Below are 19,567 nucleotides of genomic sequence, written 5' to 3'. Positions count from 1 at the left end.
TTAAGTTGTAATTGCCGAATTCTTTATGAGATTGATCTATCACGATTCTTGTTGATGATGTTTTGATGCCTAATAGTTCGCGACTTGGCTTTGGGTTTGCTTTGCTCTTGCATGGTTTACTTAGATTACATCAACTATCGTGTTTTTGTTGATTCGTTACCGATTATTCTCGTGTAGTGACAGTATGCGGGAGGGAAAGGTTTTGATCTTGGAACACACCTTTGGTAGATTAGATCCGTTCTTCGTTGCTTGGCGATTACATCTCTAGTGATCCTAAACCCTATGGACAAATGCTCTTCATATCTTGTGCACACACCTACCATTGCTCAATAGTCTAGATTAGATTAGATTGGTCAGATTAGATCTATTTCACACTCATACACTCAATATAGATCTTTTACCAACGTCATTAGTGCTTAGTTAAGCATAGTAATATACTTGTTCCGTGGATTGATAAACCTTGGGGGAATACTCTAAGGGAAAAGCTACACGATCCGTGCGCTTGCGGTACGTAAATTGGCGCTGTAAGGAGCGTCAACACGCTGCTCAGACGGTGACAGAGTAGGACGGTGCCGGCGCCTGGCCGACCAGCGCCTGCGCGCGTGGTGGAATGCCTTGGCCACCGCGCCCGCACCACAGGGGGGTGTGAAGGTTGCGGCTGCATGGTGGAGCGGCTTGGCCGCCAAGCCCGCGCTGCAACGGGAAGCGCCGCCTTCGCCGGGAGGGATCTTGCCTACGGTGGCCTTGACTGCGAAGGCAATGGAGGGGTCATAGAGCGGGACGTGGCCGAACTGCCAGAGAGGTCGCGAGGGGCTCGGGCAGGCGTTCGGCCAGGTCAGGTTGCGTCATATGTTATGACATATTTTGTATTCTATAAATTATTATTTATTATTGTATTTTAAAAACATGTGCGTGTCGCACATGCACTCTGCTAGTATCATCAAGGATGGCTAATAGATAGTACTACACTTACGTTAAATGTTCTTTTTTTTTGGCGAGGGATCTCTTTCTCCATGATGTCAATTGGGCCGATTTCTTAGTAGGCTTTCTTCTCCCTTGGGTCCTGATAGATACTAGCCTGGAGACGATGGGTGAGTTGGACTTGGACTGCACATCTCCACGGGCCGGAATTCGCCGGCCAGTTGAAGAATCGGACACAGACCGCGGCGCAACGAACGTCTCTCCGACTCGATTCTCCCTCGGACTCGGCGGGCCGCAGCCAGGCAATAAAAAGTGGTCGAGCCCCCCTGCTTCTCCCCACCAAAAAACGCAAGCGAATAGCCAGAATCTAGAGGCGAATAGCCAGAATCGAGAGGCGCGCGCATCAGTCCTGTCCATCACCACCTGATTCCAGAAGAAACAGCGCCTGTTGCTAACGCCGCCATGGCCGACGACGCAGCCGCCGCGTCGTGCTCAACAGCTACCGGCACGAGTAAGAGAGCGGAGAACCGGCTGGTGGTCGAGGAGGCGAAGGTGACCACGGACGAGTACAACTCCATCTGCACCCTGCACCCGGCCACCATGGAGAAGCTCTCCATCTACCACGGCGACGTCGTCCTGCTCAAGGGCAAGCGCCGCCGCGACACGGTATGCGTGGCCCTGCCCGATGACGAGTGCGGCGAGGGCAAGATCCTGATCGGCGAGGTGGCCCGCTCCAACCTCCGGGTGCGCCTCGCCGACGTGGTGTCCGTGCACCCGTGCCACGACGCCCGGTACGGGGCGCGCGTCCACGTCCTGCCCCTCGACGACACCGTCGAGGGCCTCTCGGGGGACCTCTTCGAGGCCTACCTCAAGCCCTACTTCGTCGACGCGTACCGCCCCGTCCGCAAGGGCGACCTCTTCCTCGTGCGCGGCGGCATGATGAGGAGCGTCGAGTTCAAGGTCGTCGACATCGACCCCGCCGTCGACTACTGCATCGTCGCTAACGACACGGAGATCTTCTGCGACGGCGACCCCGTCAGGCGCGAGGACGAGGAGAGCCTCGACGGCGTCGGCTACGACGACGTCGGCGGGATGCGCAAGCAGCTGGCGCATATCAGGGAGCTGGTCGAGCTGCCGCTCAGGCACCCGCAGCTGTTCAAGTCCATCGGCGTCAAGCCGCCCAAGGGCATCCTCCTCTACGGGCCGCCGGGCTCCGGCAAGACCCTGATCGCCCGCGCCGTGGCCAACGAGACCGGGGCATTCTTCTTCTGCATCAACGGCCCCGAGATCATGTCCAAGATGGCCGGGGAGAGCGAGAGCAACCTCAGGAAGGCGTTCGAGGAGGCCGAGAAGAACGCGCCCTCCATCATCTTCATCGACGAGATCGACTCCATCGCGCCCAACAGGGACAAGACCCACGGCGAGGTCGAGAGGCGCATCGTCTCCCAGCTGCTCACGCTCATGGACGGGCTCAAGGCGCGCGCGCACGTCATCGTCATGGGCGCCACCAACCGCCCCAACAGCATCGACCCCGCCCTGCGGCGGTTCGGGAGGTTCGACCGCGAGATCGACATCGGCGTGCCGGACGAGGTCGGCCGCCTCGAGGTGCTGCGCGTCCACACCAAAAACATGAAGCTCGCCGACGACGTCGACCTCGACGTCGTCGCCAAGGACACGTACGGCTACGTCGGCGCCGACCTGGCCGCCCTCTGCACCGAGGCTGCCCTGCAGTGCATCAGGGAGAAGATGGACGTGATCGACCTCGAGGACGAGACGATTGACGCGGAGGTTCTCAGCTCCATGGCCATCACCAACGACCACCTCAAGACTGCCCTCGCCGGCACCAACCCGTCGGCTCTGCGCGAGACCATGGTCGAGGTGCCTAATGTCAGCTGGGCGGACATTGGCGGCCTCGAGGGCGTCAAGCGGGAGCTCCAGGAAACCGTGCAGTACCCCGTCGAGCACCCGGAGAAGTTCGAGAAGTTCGGCATGTCCCCTTCCATGGGAGTGCTCTTCTACGGGCCCCCTGGCTGCGGCAAGACGCTGCTCGCCAAGGCGATCGCGAACGAGTGCCAGGCCAACTTCATCAGCGTCAAGGGCCCCGAGCTGCTGACCAAGTGGTTCGGCGAGAGCGAGGCCAACGTCCGCGAGATCTTCGACAAGGCGCGCCAGTCCGCGCCGTGCGTCCTCTTCTTCGACGAGCTCGACTCGATCGCGACGCAGCGGGGCGGCCGCGCGGGGGACGCCGGCGGCGCCGGGGACAGGGTCCTCAACCAGCTGCTCACCGAGATGGACGGCATGACCGCCAAGAAGACGGTGTTCATCATCGGCGCCACCAACCGGCCGGACATCATCGACTCGGCGCTGCTCCGCCCCGGCCGCCTGGACCAGCTCATCTACATCCCGGTGCCGGACGAGGCCTCGCGGCTCCAGATCTTCAAGGCGTGCCTGAGGAGGTCCCCCGTCGCCGGCGACGTCGACCTCGGCGCGCTGGCCAGGTTCACGGCGGGCTTCAGCGGCGCCGACATCACCGAGATTTGCCAGAGGGCGTGCAAGCACGCCATCCGCGAGGACATCGAGAAGGACATGGAGCGGGAAAGGCAGGCCAAGGAGATGCCGGAGGACATGGCGGTGGACTGCGCCCAGGAGCCGGCGCAGATCAAGGCCGTCCACTTTGAGGAGTCGATGAGGTTCGCGAGGAGGAGCGTCAGCGACGCGGACATCCGCAAGTACCAGGCGTTCGCGCAGACATTGCAGCAGTCGAGGGGCTTCGGCAACGAGTTCCGCTTCCCCAAGCAGCCCCAGGCGCCGGAGCCTGCTGCCACGGCCAACGCCGACGACGAGGATGATCTCTACAACTGATCGGCTCGCAACTAGCATGGATTATGCTATTTTCCCCCTTTTTTCTGTAATAACGTATTGATAGTGTGTGTGTGTGTGTGTGTGTGTGTGTGTGTGTGTGTGTTTTCCTATAGCCGTTGTTGCTATCGTATTTCATTACCTCCATGTATTCCTTTTCGCTGCAATAATTCGCATTCTATGAAAAAAAATCATGAAGTAGTATGAAACACCAACGTCTCCGTGTATTTTTGGCGCTGGAGCTTCAAGTGCTCTTTTTCTAGCCTTTCTGGACCCGTAGACGTTACAAGTTTTTCTGAACTCCACTGACTGACTGACCTGTAGTATAAAACCTTAACAAAGGATTCAGGAGTCCCTAGGCTTTTTCTGGATGCTGACGCTGAATATATCATTAGAAACACAGATTCAGCATATGTATATGGTCTTCTAATATAGTGCTACCTTGAGTCCTTGACAGTATGCTACCTGAACGGTATTGAAAAACAATTTAGTAAAATCAAACTACATAGATATTATCGTACAAGCACGGCAATTACAAATGGTACATAAATCCAGGTAACCTTAACACAAACAGAGAAAAGAATAACAGATTAACAGTAAGAGTCCAGTTGGTTGAATAGTTCGCAAAACATTTCCCCACTTTGCTTAGTACAGTTGGTACAAAATATTCTTCAGTTTACACAGGAACCATGAAATCCTGGTAGATACCATTTTTCTCACAATTCAAAATACAATATTGAAAGTGTTGTGTTTCGGTAAGCGCTGCAAACATCATTACCAGAGAACCAAGAGCTAATAATACCATTACTGTCATGAACTCCATTTATCCATTTGTCCACAAGCCTGAAACCCTGAGCCATTGCATTAGAAAGGATAGAATTCTCATCAACACGGCGCTGAATGTAGCTAAGAATAAAAGCTGCCCTTGCATCCTCATTAGCTTTGTCAGAAATGAGTTCTCTGGCAGTCTTGAAGAGAGGAAGTACAGCATCTGGATTGTAGGTCACGTCGGTGCCTATTATGCAGTCAAAACCTGTGTCATTGCCAGAAAGCTTTCTGACCTCCCTCAAATCATCTTTGTTACCCCAAAATAACTTCCTAATCATAATTCTGTTGAGCAAATTAGGCTCCAAATTTGAAGAGATATTCTGTCTAAGGAGGTCCAGTGATTCTGCATCCCCATCTGTAGCTACAACAAACTGAGCGGAACTTGCTGCAACCATTGAGCAGATGCCAGCCGAACCACAGCCCAGCTCCAGGACCCTTTTGCCTGCAACAATGGAAGGATTCTCTGCTAACAGACTGCACATGAGTTGAGCTGATTCCCAAAGCATCAAGCCAGTTAATTTGCATGTGTGCTGGTATTCCTTCGTGAGCATTTTTATTTTGAAGTCGTGACCTTTTGCTTTGATTGCAATGATTTGTACCTGCAAACTAACAGGCCATGTGAAATAACTTCAAAAGGCTAACAATGGTTTTTTTTTTGCGAAAGAAAAGACTAACAATGTTAAACAACAGTCAGAATTTTATGGCAAAAAAGGATATTTAAATTTAATGTTTATGGAGCTGAACTTTCATCAGAAACAACTGAACATTCTTTTTTTTTCTGACTGAAGGCAAAAGAAGAATCTAGGAAGACCGCAGACTGCAGTTCAGTAAAATCGGCAGCTCACTGCATTCCTTGGCTGCCTTAGGCTGCAAATCAATGCAATATACTGATAAAGAGGGTGCCAGGGAGGTGTAATTTTGTATATAGTGAATCATCATCCCCCAAACCCATAAATGTAATAGCAAAAATACTGTTCATTGCCATGTTTTGGATAGACAAGGAAGGAGATTAGGAAGTTTCTTTCCTCTTATTATGCTTCTTTACTTCCGGAATTATCTTTTTTTTTTCAGGCAAAGTATTCCTAGTAAGCTCTTTGTTTTGACTTTAAATATTAGTCTAAACAAGACCAATATAATGCTAACTAAATGGCCCTCTATTAGTTGCTTTGTGCAATTTAATCATTTCACAGCAGTACAAGGATGAATTTGACGACAACAAAGCATAGGATGCATAGGCACTGTTACCTCATTAAGGTTGTGTGATGTCCCAAACATGTTGCAGAAATCCTCAGAAAGATCAATTTCTTCATTACTACTTTTATTCTTAGAAGAGTCAGCAACTAGCTTATTCTCTTTTCCTTCACACACGTGGAGGTCATGTTGACCATTCAGACTTTGAGAATCAGATGAATCGAGGGTAAAGGTAGCTTGGATCCAATTCCTAGGTAGGATAAACAATATGGAAAATTTCAGGCACTCGTGACAAAAGAGTTAATACAACTATCTACGAATATAAATATAAGAAAATAACCAGTGGCTCATGAAAAAGACTGGCAAATGCAGGACAACAAAGGAACCAGGCACATGCTATCTACATCAATTTGAAGGGTACTTGTCTTATTTAAGTCATCAAATGTATGCAATCTAGGGTCCAACATAATACATTATACTAGACAGTTTATTTCATCAATTCGTTATGCTATGTACAACTTAATATAATGCACATTTGACGATAGAAGAAAGCAAAGAGCTAAACAAAAGAAAATAATAGAACAACGCATTTTTAGAACATACACAGTGCTCAGAAATTTCAAATTTATCGTATTGAAATGCATATACTATCAGCAACTCTGGCCCCTCATTGAACTTTCTATTTTGAAAATGTTACAAAGATATCAATGTTTGGAGTAAAGAATATTGCTAACTCATTTCTTTACAAGTTGCAAGTGAAGATATATAGTATAATCATTAGCAACGCTGACCAAGAAAACCACCTGTTCATCACCAAGTCAAGTGAACGGTTCTCAACTTGCTTGTTGTGCACACATATTTCCTCAAGAGTAAATCCACATTTTGAGAATAAGTCGACTAGATATTCATTTGAAAAGTAATATGCACGCTGCATAGAACACGTGTTGCAATGATTCAGGTAATCATTTGTAAATTAGTATACATGATGGATTAAATTTATTGATGTGACTGAATTTCCTTGCATAATGTTCATAGGCGAGCCACTCACCGTACCATCACCTCTGACATAGAAGTTCCCACTTATTTGCTGGCCTTTTGACATAAGCCTTTCCTACATTTTGGTTTACAAGATGACAATAGATATTATAAATGCATAATAAGTTTAAATTTGACATACAACAACAAAGCATTTTAGTCCCAAAAGCAAGTTGGGGTAAACTAACTACATAAAAAAATGGCCTTTCAAATTATGGTTCAAAACAAGTGGATTGCATCAAGATTTTTTTTAATGAATATATGATTACCTGAGGGAAGGCATAGGTTACAGGAAGGGGGAGAAAGAAAACATAATAAAAGAGGCAAGCTGCATATAATGGCAGTAAATGGGGACATCAAATGAGAATTCAAATATAAGAGCATGGTTGTAAATAAAAAAATTAAGGTAGCTCCTGTGTTTTAAGCATGTTGCTAACAAGTCCATCTGAAAATAACTAAGCGATAAGTAGGCTTATACTTTTGATTATTTCCAAACATTCTCCTTGAATATGTGATTCTGGATGCTATACAAATGTACACAGCCAAGAGCAGGAGAAGAACAGGATTTTTTTGAAGTCATAAAATTCTAATATCAAAACCTCAAAAAACACATAAGAGCTTAAACCTGTGCAAGGTCCCCAAAGGCATAGTCCCGAAAGAGAACACGGCCACCATGCTGATACAGAAGACAGCAGGTCAGTTCCCTAAATCGACGACAACTTCTGAGAAATGAAAGGTTAGGACCTAAAAGTAAAAGTAGTACTTACCTTTAGGACACTTCTAACGTTCTGCAGAACTAAAGGCATTTTATCTGGTGCAACTGCAGAGAGCACAAATATCTGCTTAATATGTTAGTTGTTTGTACTCCCAATTGTGAATAGTGAAATAATGCAAAAAGAGTGACAGAAATGTCAAATAGATTATTCAAAATAGACACATTATCAGAGCATAGCATATTACCATTGTTACAATATCAGCAGAAGAAGGTTCCATGTTCTCAGTTAGTTGTTCTGATGTAATATCACAAACAAATGCATTTAACCGGTCAGGTCTGAAGTCCTTGTGCTTCTGCAGATACCATTCAGCAAATGGTAACACAACATCAAATAGGCAAAACAGCACTAAGCACATGACCCAATTGTTCAGCGCTTCAGCTCTTATTGTGTATTAGTAAACATTTACCTTGACCAAGTCAACAGCTCGTGGAGAAAAATCACAGGCATGAACAAATATATCAGGAAATGTGGACAGCAATGGAAAGATTGTGTTTCCAGCTCCACAACCAACCTGCACTGAATTTCACACAAGGCATGCTAACATTCAATGCAAGCAAGAAATAGCAATAAAGAATTTGGTACTTGCGTTATGAAATAAGAAGTCATAGGTACTATGCTGCTTTGAATGCGGAATGCCTTCAGACACTCAGATTACAAACTGTTTATACTAAGGAGTGTTCATATTCAAATGTATTCGTTTCTTTATGATGATACTTAAATTTCTACACAGTTTGATATCAGATAATTACAGAAAACAATATTGCAGGATCACTGGTATTACCAACAGTTCAACAAGAGTGCGACCATACCTCTAACAGCACCATCTTCTCTCCATCTTGTCCCTGTTTACAGCTTCATGTATATTACTATATTATATGCTTTACGGCAAGATTGAGGAGCAAACTGTTGTTTCTTATGTTTACCTCAAAATATTTCCCCCATTCTTTATCCAGGTAGTGTCGATCTTTGAAGAACTGAACAAATACAAGGACACAAATAAATACATGACGTAACAGATGTGAAGAAGGACAAGTCCATGAGAAATTATTTGAAGTAGAAAATGAAAATATAAACATATAGCTACAGAACTTGCACCAAGGTCGCAAGATTCACATGATTTTTCTAGATAACATTTCATTAAACAAAATTCAGCATTGGAACATATATCCTGAACATAGAGGGGAGAGTTTGTTCAGTCACTAGAATCCATATGCAAGCAGGACTAGATCAATTTCATCAAGGACGGCATTTTGTATACAAAAAAAAAACAGCCAACAGACACAATTAACTTAGTTACAGGTAAATAAGTATCCATGGATGGTGTTACTGCCCGGACGCAATTAATTTAGTTACAGCATAAATAAGGACCAAAAGTATCGGTGGACGGTGGTACTGCCCGCTTGCTTCTAACTCTGCTGGTCAGAGTTCAGACCATTACTCAAGCACCATCTGCTAGCTCAAACCATGCTGATAAACAAAAAATTGAACTCAAGTACATCCTTCCTAACACCTCGACTGACCCAATCCAATAAGACTCTTGATTCCCAATCTCCATCACAAGCTAAAGCTTTAGCTACTTTAAGGTACTGCGAAGCATGGGACTATGGGAGGAGCGTAACCTTGTCCTCGTGGCGCTTGTAGAAGATGTCCCAGTACCTCCTCGCATCCCTCTCGTACTTCTCTGCGTCGGGGGGAAAAACAGCATGTAAACACCGCGGCGCAGCACTGCAGCAGTTCTCACATCAGAAGGGGTGGTTCACTGGTTCGAGTTTCGCCGCGAACCTTTCCAGAAGGGAGTGACGAGCCTCCCCGAGCCGGTGGAGGACGACGAGGAGACCCGCGTGGCGCCGAGTTGCGGCTGCTGCTCTCCCGCGGCCATGGCGCTCGCTTCAAATCGGCCGGAACGAGGAGAGGCGGCGGCGGCGGCGGCGGTCTGCCGGGTCGACTCGTCGCGGGGGCTTTGGCGACAGTGACTTCAGACGACGAGCCCGCTGGTGCTGGACCGGGAAATTTGATCAGTGAGACAGAAATGCGGCCCATCTAAGCCTATCGTGGATATAATTTAGCCCATCTGCTTATGGTTAGCTTGGGCCAATGTTTTCTAACAAAAAAAAATCCATTCGTTTCTCCGGGGAAATAAGATTTCCTTATTTTCCTGGGAATAGTTTTGCAAGTCTCTCCTTTTCCGAAAATTCCCCTGAAAAAATCTTCTTTCCGAAATAGAAATAACATTGGCTGGCGCCAGGTTGGAAAGAACATGTACACTCGTGCCCACGCCATAGTGAACTCGAGGACAGCCTCACGAGCCATCACAGTTGCCATGGCGTACAGACGCCGAGCTCTACAGTCCCACGAGCCTTGAGGAGCGGAAGCAGAGACCCATGGCCGGGGGACGAGGCGCGCGCGTGCAGCCGGAGCCGCAACAACGCGACACACGGTCGGCGTCGGCGAGGTGCGCGCGCCGCAGGTGTTGACTTGAATGCATGAGCAAGGCCGCGGCCCGCCCATGCGCTCGGCGCTCGCGCTCCCCACCCGTGCCGGCCGCCGTGCCGCGCGCGCGCGCCTGTGGCCTCGGGCGTAAATAGTTCTTGTGACCGTGGCCGACCACCGCCCGGGCACCATTCAATGAGCCACGAGCGCTGCGCACGCACACCGCCGGCCTGCTCGTGCATCCCCGGCTCCCAGCTCCCGTCCGCTGCGATCCCCTTTTGCATTGGCCGGTGCAGCGAGGCGTGCGACGTCGTGAGAGACGGCAGATCGACGAGACGGGGAGCAAGCCGGAGGTCACCCTGGCTTCTCCGGACGCCGCCACCACCGTCCACCGTCCTCCTGCCAATGTGCACCCACCGCAGATGAGTACTACAGTGTCTGTCCGTTTTGTGCAGTTGATCCATTACTGCGGATACGCTCCCTATCTGTCCGAGGTCCGGCTAAACCGCCGAGGTCCGGTACCGGTATACCAGTCCGGTTTGGCCGGAAACCGGTTGGTACCGGTCAAATTCAAATTTGAATTCAAAAAACTCAGTTCATCCGGTTCGTACCGGTATACCGGCCGGTTTGATCGGTTTGAATTCAAATTCAAATTTAAAATCGCATGTGTAACCGGTTTGGAACGGTATACCAGCCGGTTTGGCCGATTTACCAAGTGGGCCTTAATGAGCCGTCTCATTTTTTTTCTTTTCTTTTTTGGTTTAACTTTAAATGCCCGAAAAGTATGTTAAACGAACGAATTTTTGAGAAAATTTGACACCATTAGATTCATCGCACCTCGAAGTATTTTTAGGAATTTTTTGAAGATTTTTCATTTTTTCTAATTTAAATTTGAATTTTGAATTTGGGCCGATTTGGTACCGGCCCAACCTGGAACCGGACCGGACCGGTTTGACCAATAACCAGTCAAACCGGAGCGGTTCCCACTGGTTTTGTAGTCTGTCTCCACCCGTGCCTCTGTGGACTGTAATTATGGAACTCAGTCAGGAGTAGCCGAGCCGATGGAGGACTGGAGGTCTGTAGCGCAGTGGCCGAGGCGGGGAAGCCAATTTACTCCCTCCACTTCATCCCGTGTGACCGGCGAGCCTGCTCTTCACGAGACCTCCCTCCCGGTCTCAAATTCTCACGCCTCCTCCCGCGCTCTCCCACCCCCCGCTTCAAATACCACACCAAATTCCACTGCTTCGTTCGTCTCCCAAGTCCCAACCATCGCAAACCAAAGCCAATTATTTGGCCATCAAGATTCGATCGAGCGGCGGCAATGGAGGTCGTCAGGCTGTTGATGATCCGCCACTCGTTCCTGCTGCTGCTGCTTCCGGTCCTCGGCGCCGCGGGGACGCCCCTCCAGACCTACATCGTGCAGCTGCACCCGCACGAGGGCGGTGGCGAGGCCGTCTCCGCCGCCGGGTCCAGGCTCGGCTGGCACCGCTCCTTCCTCGAGAGGTCCGTGGCGTGGGAGCAGGAGAAGCGGCCCTCCTCGCGCCTCCTCTACTCCTACCACACCGTCTTCGACGGCTTCGCGGCGCAGCTCGCGGACGCCGAGGCCGCGGCGCTGCGGGCGCTGCCGGGCGTCGCCTCGGTGCGCGCCGACCGCCGTGTGGAGCTACACACCACCTACTCGTACAGGTTCCTGGGGCTCAACTTCTGCGCCGCCGGCGCCTGGGCGCGGTCCGGGTACGGCCGCGGTACCATCATCGGGGTGCTCGACACCGGCGTGTGGCCGGAGAGCCCCAGCTTCGACGACCGCGGGATGCCGCCGGTGCCCGTGCGGTGGACCGGGGTGTGCCAGGGCGGGGAGCGCTTCAACGTCTCCAACTGCAACCGGAAGCTCATCGGCGCGCGGTTCTACTCCAAGGGCCACCGCGCCAACTACCCGACCAACCCGTCCGAGGCGGCGTCGCTGCTGGAGTACGTGTCGCCGCGGGACGCGCACGGCCACGGCACGCACACGGCGTCCACGGCGGCGGGCGCGGCGGTGCCCGGTGCCAGCGTCCTGGGCGCCGGGGCCGGGGAGGCGCGAGGCGTCGCGCCCGGCGCGCACGTCGCGGCCTACAAGGTGTGCTGGTTCAACGGGTGCTACAGCTCCGACATCCTCGCCGGGATGGACGACGCCGTGCGCGACAGTGTCGACGTGCTGTCCCTCTCCCTCGGCGGCTTCCCCATCCCGCTCTTCGAGGACAGCATCGCCATCGGCAGCTTCCGTGCCACGGCGCGTGGCGTCTCCGTCGTGTGCGCCGCCGGGAACAACGGGCCGGCGCGGAGCTCCGTGGCCAACGAGGCGCCATGGGTGCTCACCGTCGGCGCCGCCACCCTGGACCGCCGCTTCCCGGCATACGTCCGGCTCGGCAACGGCCGGGTCTTGTACGGCGAGTCCATGTACCCCGGGGAAATCGGTTTGAAAAAAGGCGGGAAGGAGCTCGAGCTGGTGTACGCCGCCGGTGGGACCCGGGAATCGGCGTACTGCCTCAAGGGGGCCCTGGATAAAACTGCCATCGCCGGGAAGATGGTGGTATGCGACCGCGGCATCACGGGCCGCGCCGACAAAGGCGAGGCAGTAAAAGAAGCCGGGGGCACCGCCATGATTCTTGCCAACACCGAGGTAAACCGGGAGGAGGACTCCATCGACGTGCACGTCCTGCCCGCGACACTCGTCGGCTATAGAGAGGCCGTCGAGCTCAAGAAGTACATCAGCTCGGCGCCGCGGCCGGTGGCGAGGATAGTGTTCGGCGGCACGCGGATCGGGCGAGCGCGCGCGCCAGCGGTGGCGCTGTTCTCGGCGCGCGGACCGAGCCTGACGAACCCGTCGGTGCTCAAGCCCGACGTGGTCGCCCCCGGGGTGAACATCATCGCCGCCTGGCCGGGTAACCTCGGCCCGTCGGGGCTCGAGGGCGACGCCCGCCGGTCTAACTTCTCCGTGCTCTCGGGGACATCCATGGCGGCCCCTCACGTGAGCGGCATCGCGGCGCTCATCCGGTCCGCGCACCCGTCCTGGAGCCCAGCGATGGTCCGGTCCGCGATCATGACATCGGCCGACATAACGGACCGGCAGGGCAAGGCGATCATGGACGGCGATGGCGGCCGGGCCGACGTGTTCGCCATGGGCGCCGGGCACGTGAACCCGGCGCGCGCCGTGGACCCCGGCCTCGTCTACGACATCCAGCCCGGCGACTACGTGACGCACCTGTGCACGCTCGGGTACACCCACATGGAGATCTTCAAGATCACCCACGCCGGCGTCAATTGCAGCGCCGTGCTCCAGAAGAACAGGGGCTTCAGCCTCAACTACCCCTCGATCGCCGTGGCGTTCAAGAACGGCGCCAAGTCGGCGGTGCTCCAGCGGACGGTGACCAACGTCGGCACGCCGAACTCGGCGTACACCGTGCAGGTGGCGGCGCCACCGGGTGTCAAGGTCAGCGTGGCGCCCACGACGCTGTCGTTCGCGGAGTTCGGCGAGCAGAGGAGCTTCCGGGTGACCGTGGAGGCGCCGTCGCCGCCGGCAGCCAAGGACATTGCGGAGGGGTACCTGGTGTGGAAGCAGAGCGGCGGGCAAGGGAAGCACGTCGTGAGGAGCCCCATCGCGGTGACCTGGGTGGTGGAGTAGCACAAGAGCCGCCGTCTTGCCGGCATCTGACGACTCTGTCTGTATCAAGAAAGGTTGGTTGCCATTGATGGGTAGTAGTATGAAGAGCAGGGAGATCTTGCCCCCTGCGCCTGCAGCAACCAGCAAGCCGCAGGCCTGATTGTTTTACCGCATCAGAATCTGCTTGTCGGGTGTAAAACACAAAGATTCCTTCCTTTTTCAGGTGAATCTTTTTCTGCCCTCGTCATTCACAGTCACTCAGTTCGTACACTCCCTCTATCCCTCTATTCTCGCTGACTACCAAAAGGAGAGGCGAGGGAGATGATTGACGCTTCACAATTGCAGTTTTTTTAAGAACACAGTACAACGTAGATGCTCACACCACACACGCATACTCACCCCTATGAACATACATATGCAAACCCTATCTCTACGAGCACCTCTGAAGGATTGGGCCGGCAGATATGGAGATTTCCGAAGTCACCATTGGTGCCTCGTTATCGACGGAAACATCGCTTACCATTTAAATCATAACGCCGGAAAATCCTGAAATAAATTTAAGAAAATGCGAGCACCCGTGCCAAGTCGAGGATTTGAACCCGGGTGAGTAGGTTCCACCACAGGAGACCTAACCAACCGATCTATGAGAAAAATGAGAGAGAAATTGAATTGTGGCGCACGGGCCTTACCACTGGCCCGGCCCAGCCCGGCCCAGCAACACATAAGACGATAATAGCCCAGCCCAGGAATACCGGGCCACAATGGCGGAGAAATGGGCAAGGCTACAGATAGATCATTTCAACCAAGGCCATGCAGGGCATGGTCGATTGGTCGTCGGTTTCTATATAACGCGATCGAGGTCCAAGCTAGTTTCATGTTTTCATTTTAAATCGTCCTCGCACGTCGGATAAACGCCATCCGGGTAAGGATCATGCGATGCCAGTGGCAAACAAGCGGGCGCCGACGGTCTCACTGATCTGGGAAGCGTCCAAGCGCGCCGGGCGCCTTCATCTCAGCCCTCAGCCAGTGTATAGTATAGCACAGCGGAAACGGGAAACCCTGGCGTTCCTCTGTCCCTGACGACACGGATCGGCGTGAAAAAAAAGAGGACGGGGAATGATAGGTTGCCGACCCGTCAGTCGTCATGGAGGATCCCCGGCCTTTATTTGGATTTCTAAAGCGATGACTAGTCGCTGATGGAGCTGCAGCTGCCCACAATCTGCTTTCACTACGGAGGAGGAGTTAGCTGAAACCAGGTTCAGGCATTCAGGTTCAGGCTGTAACACCAAATAAAAAAAAGAGAGAGAAAGCTTTAGAGGGGGGTAAAAATAAATGGGCCAGGCCCACCCCACCCTCACCCACGCCCCCCTCCCTCGTGTCGATCCCGAGCCTCCTCTCTCTCGTTTCTTCCTCCCGTTCCCTTCTTCTTCCTCCTCCTCCCCATGGCTGCCTACTCTAGATCTCCCAACTCAGCGCCTAATCTTTGAGGGGAAGTAGCAAAACGGATCGAGGAGGGCGAGAGCAGCACGGGGAGGTGTATTTTCATGGTGGATTTGCCCTTCTCCCTCTCCACCTACTCCCCTAGGGATTGGGGAAAACAAAGGTGAGCTCGATTTAAACCTTCCCTATACTAATTAGGCATCTATGATGGAGTTTGGGGTCTAAGATTTAGTGGATTAGTGGGGGAAACACGGTTTGAAGGCCGATCTGAGGTCTGCTGTTCTGTAGCTCGGGCAGTGCTGCTGTCCTTGCAGTTTTGGCAATCTAAACAATTTTCCCTCCAAAGGTGGATTATACAAAATTTGTAGAGGTTTATGAGAATCTAGCTGCTGTAAAAATTTCACATTTTTTGGTGGAGTATATCATCACTTATTGACTGTTGTTTGGGCGATGTCCCTGATTGTCCAGATTTGGACATTAGTTGTTCAGAGGTGTGTTAGCCGACCTTAACCATGGAATTCGTGGAAACCCATAATAACAAAGTTGTAGATTGCCCAAAGATGTACATGCTGTAAAAATTTGAGAATTTTCGGACAACAGGTTTGGGAGATATGGATTTTTGTGTGCTGCTGCCCAGAATTTCAGACAGATTCTGTTCTTCACTTTTAGCTGCAGTTTGACCCCTATTGATGTCATATTAAAATTTTAGCACCTGTACAGAGCTGTAGGTCCCTCCCTTGGCTTTCTAAAATGCGCTCGTTTTCAATCATACCATTTGTAAATTAAAAGATACAAAAATGTGAAGCAGCAGTGCTGCATTTGCCTTGTGACCTTTTCGATGTTTGGGTTGGACGATGGTTTGGGAAGGGGGGCGTAGGAGCGCTTTGTTTATTTGAATGCTTGTTGGTATGAGTTGTTATCTAATCTTGCTTTGTCAAACAGGTGGTAGTGCCTCGGATCGCGCCTAAAGCGGTCAACTCTCCGTTGGAGGCAAGTACATGTAGCGGTGGTTTGCTACGAGCTTTAACTTGTTATTTATTCTACCTCCACCTTAAAAATTCAGATCTACAACTAATACAATATGATCTAATCGAATGTGTTCTAGTTAGTTTGTTATATTCTCTATGGATGGATGTGAATATCTATGTCCTTTATCTATGGCTTGATGATGCTTGGGTGGTGGAATGGAATGATGTTTACTCTCTGCCAAGGAGGTTGCTTAAGGAATTATATATGGCTTACCTTTTTCTTTATATGGCATTTGCATTGCATCTCATTCATTGCATTGGCATATGGAGTTATGTCGCGAACCTATGGTTCCGACCGTACCGGTACATCATCGTTTATTGGGCATAACGATGCAGCTTCATACCTTGTTGGGTATGAAGGCAGGAGACATGACATTGCATTGCATTGCATTTATATTATGATTTGGGATATGAGATGTGTGTTTTGAAGTATGGCTTTGGGAGTTATTGGATGGAGGTGATCCGTATCTAAGGATTGGTGGTGGTTAATCTTATTCTTTATACGGTTGTATTATTTGATTTGATATGTCCTTGTTCCTCTATGGTTCACCTGTATTGGAAATTTAAATCGATGCATAATGAACTTGTAGATTAAATAGCTTGTTAAAGCAGTTTACTTGCTGAGATCTCGCATCTCACACCCTCTTTTATCTTACCAGGCACTCGAATGGCTTTTGCATGAAGGGTGGGAAAATTAGCAGCACGTGTCGCACACTCATGCATTTCTCTAGTGTTAATCTCGTGCTGTAATGTAAATAATACTAGAATTTGGTCAACTTAAACTTAGGATTTGTGGACCATGTTGGCTCAATCTCTAGACCTCTGGTGGTGCTTATCTGATCTTTAGATTGGTATATCTTGTTATGTGTGGATGCTTCCGCTTAAACTCTAAAAACAGGGGAGATGCTGCCAATTTTTTCCTTTGCCGGTCTGTGATAGTTTGCTCGGTGGCATCTTGATTTATGTTTTGTTTGCGGGGGTGTTACACAGGCTGTGCATATGGAGTTTCAGAGACAGAGCAATCTTTGCCATTTTCATTTCCTAGCTATGCCTAATTCTGACGTGATCGAAGGAGCTTGGAAAATGTGTTGCAAACATGTATCACCCTGATTTCTAAATTTTCTGACAGGTACAATATAATCACCCATTCTGCGAACCAGGGTTCAGAAGAAGCCGGCTCTCGGTGCAGCCAAAGGCAAAAGGAGAGCAGTAGGATGAACAGCATAAAATGCGCGGCACTTTGCCTCGATGACCCTCACTTGCCTGCACTAGTGATCCAAAGTCGCCATGCTTTAGACATCATTGTTTTCCGCACTTAAAAAAGGATGAAAAAGTAATACACGCTGACACACAGAATCAGCAAGAGATCAGAAACGGACCCTACATCGGCAGAGATTTGCCGGGAAAGAAAGAAAAATGTTTAGGCTATGCGCGCGATTACAAATCGGGATTGTTCACTTTGTCATTTCCTGGTATAGTAATCCAGCAGCTTTAGCACCTGGTTTCTTCACCGGTTAGTTCGGCTTTATTTCTGAAGTGGGAATGAAATGATAACCTGCTCATGCCCAAGGGTATCAAGTTCTCTGTTTTTTCTAGGTGATGAGAATTCAATCCCACATTCTAGGTTCCCTCTGTGAGTACGGAATCCTTGACATTCCATCCATTCTTTTTGTGGACGCTTATGCCTTTTTCCCCCAAAGGTTACAAAAATTCCTTTGCAGTAACGCTCGGCCCTAGTACACTAATCCACCTTTTCTATTAAATCTACATTTTGCAGAAAACCCTATAAGTTGTGCATTGTGATGATGGTTCTATGCTAAAAGACCGTGGCAAATGCCCTAAAAAAACATGCTAAAAGCAGCAAGTGCCTTTACACCGTCTTTCTGCAATGTCCATTGATAACAATGCTAGTTGAACCAGAGGCCATCCTTTGCCTAGAATCTTCCTAATAGTGTCGGTCTGTTCTTTGCTAAGCGAGTTGAACCAGAGGTCATCCTTTGAAAGGAGCTGATGGCAGTATAAACCTTTTTTCATCTTCAGCTCCAGAACTTTTGTTAAGCATGTAGTGAAGCTCATATTCACGGATCACATGAGAAAATCTAGTCATATTCCAAGTCATTGGCACATACACCTATTCAGCCAAATGCCCAGCTACTACTCTGAGTAACCGGTACCGGTGCATTTAACTTTTGAGGACTAAGGCTATCCGCACTCATGGTACTCCAAATACACACTCTAAAAGAAAAATTCTTGTCTGGTCATTAAGATTCTCTTCTCTATATTCAATTTCGCTGCACCCGTTCGTTCTCTATATCTCCACTCTATACTAACTACCAGCCACGGGACCCACACATCAGATTCTTTTATCCCCTCCTCTCAGTCTCTCTCTCCTCCTCCCCCGCCGCCCTTGACATGTCCTTCCGCGCTCGGGCTTGCGCCGCCGCCCCTGCATCTCGCCGCGGTGGAGCAGGAGCGAGTAGGGGCTCGCGCTTGACGGCCGCGGCGGAGCAGGCTCCTGGTGCGCGGCGTCCCTCCCCTCCTGGCGTCCCTCCTTCCCCATCTCTCTGTGGCACATCCCTCCCTTCCGCGCGGGGCCATGGCGGGCACCTCGCCGCGCCTCCTACTCGCGCTCCCCGGAGCTCCCTCCTCCCTCATCGGCGCCGCTCGGCCGGCCTCGAGCTCGCAGGCCTGGAACTTCGCCGAGCCACGGCGGGACGACGAGCGCGCGGCCACGGCGAGGCAGGGCCGCCGGTGCGCGCCCACGGCGGGGCGGCCGGCGCGCGGCATGACGGTGCGCGCCCACTGCAGGGCCGGCGCGGGGCCACGGCGGGGTGGCCATGGCGGCGGCAGGTGGCCCCGGCGGACGGCACGCGGGGCGGGAGCCGCGGCGGCGCGTGGCAGCCGGGCCCCATCGAGCTCTTTCGCCGCGGCGAGGCGGCCGGGCCTCGAGCTCGGCCCGCGCCACCCCCTCCCCTGCTCCATCAGCGTGCGGCCGAGGTGGCCATGGCGGTGCATCCTCCTCCTCACGGCGCCCTCTCTCCCCATCTCCCCCATCTCCCCTACTCCGGGCGGCGAAGGGACGCCCCTCCCCTCAAGCTCGCATCTCCTTCCCTTTTCTCCACGGCTGATCGAGCGGAGCAGGGGCCATGGCGGCGGTGGCCTCTAGGGCGCCTGGACGGGTCCCTCTGCCGGTCTTCCTCCTCGCCGGCGGTCTCCTTTCGCCGATGCGCCGGTCCGCCCTCCCTCCCCTCCCTCCCAGATCCGGCTCTCCCGTCGTGGGTGGAGGCTCGGCCGTCGTGGGCCTCGCGCAGAGCGGCGAGCCGCGCCGCCCCTCACCGGCTCGCTGCCCCTCCCCACCTCGAGCTGGCCCGCGCGCTGGCACCGGCGGCGCGGAGGAGGTGCGGAGGACGACAGCGTCA

General features: G+C 51.7%; 3 protein-coding genes and 1 long non-coding RNA gene across 4 annotated transcripts; 3 read left to right on the top strand and 1 right to left on the bottom strand.

Annotated features, from left to right (window-relative positions):
- The first annotated feature begins 1,383 nt into the window (after positions 1–1,383).
- LOC120648269 (cell division cycle protein 48 homolog) lies at positions 1,384–3,868 on the top strand. Its single transcript, XM_039924994.1, has one exon. It carries the CDS (start codon positions 1,384–1,386, stop codon positions 3,781–3,783), a length of 2,400 nt encoding a protein of 799 aa, XP_039780928.1. The 3' UTR covers positions 3,784–3,868.
- A 489-nt stretch (positions 3,869–4,357) lies between these two features.
- Positions 4,358–9,585, bottom strand: LOC120647339 (the record flags this gene model as incomplete). The annotated part of the gene is made up of 12 exons (XM_039924105.1): positions 4,358–5,207; positions 5,854–6,049; positions 6,603–6,727; positions 6,848–6,910; positions 7,460–7,510; positions 7,602–7,673; positions 7,795–7,902; positions 8,017–8,121; positions 8,420–8,452; positions 8,534–8,584; positions 9,230–9,291; positions 9,393–9,585. Coding segments are annotated over 12 exons (1,770 nt in total), but the record flags the coding sequence as incomplete, so codon positions are not given.
- Positions 9,586–11,242: 1,657 nt separating this feature from the next.
- On the top strand, positions 11,243–13,937 carry LOC120647338 (subtilisin-like protease SBT1.2). The gene has a single exon (XM_039924103.1). It carries the CDS (start codon positions 11,362–11,364, stop codon positions 13,699–13,701), a length of 2,340 nt encoding a protein of 779 aa, XP_039780037.1. The 5' UTR covers positions 11,243–11,361; the 3' UTR covers positions 13,702–13,937.
- Positions 13,938–15,026: 1,089 nt separating this feature from the next.
- Positions 15,027–17,133, top strand: LOC120647337. Its single transcript, XR_005664749.1, has 2 exons — positions 15,027–15,283; positions 16,808–17,133. It is a non-coding gene; the product is annotated as an uncharacterized LOC120647337 (long non-coding RNA).
- Positions 17,134–19,567: the final 2,434 nt, after the last annotated feature.

The sequence above is a fragment of the Panicum virgatum genome, chromosome 9K, assembly GCF_016808335.1.
Source record: "Panicum virgatum strain AP13 chromosome 9K, P.virgatum_v5, whole genome shotgun sequence".
Taxonomy (NCBI): Eukaryota; Viridiplantae; Streptophyta; class Magnoliopsida; order Poales; family Poaceae; genus Panicum; species Panicum virgatum.
The sequence above is the reverse complement of the archived record's forward strand: the minus strand, read 5'-3'. Positions and strand labels throughout refer to the sequence as shown.

What these genes read in the sequence shown, in the direction of transcription:
- LOC120647338 (XM_039924103.1), top strand. Translation starts at nt 11,362, where the DNA reads ATGGAGGTCGTCAGGCTGTTGATGATCCGCCACTCGTTCCTGCTGCTG.
- LOC120648269 (XM_039924994.1), top strand. Translation starts at nt 1,384, where the DNA reads ATGGCCGACGACGCAGCCGCCGCGTCGTGCTCAACAGCTACCGGCACG.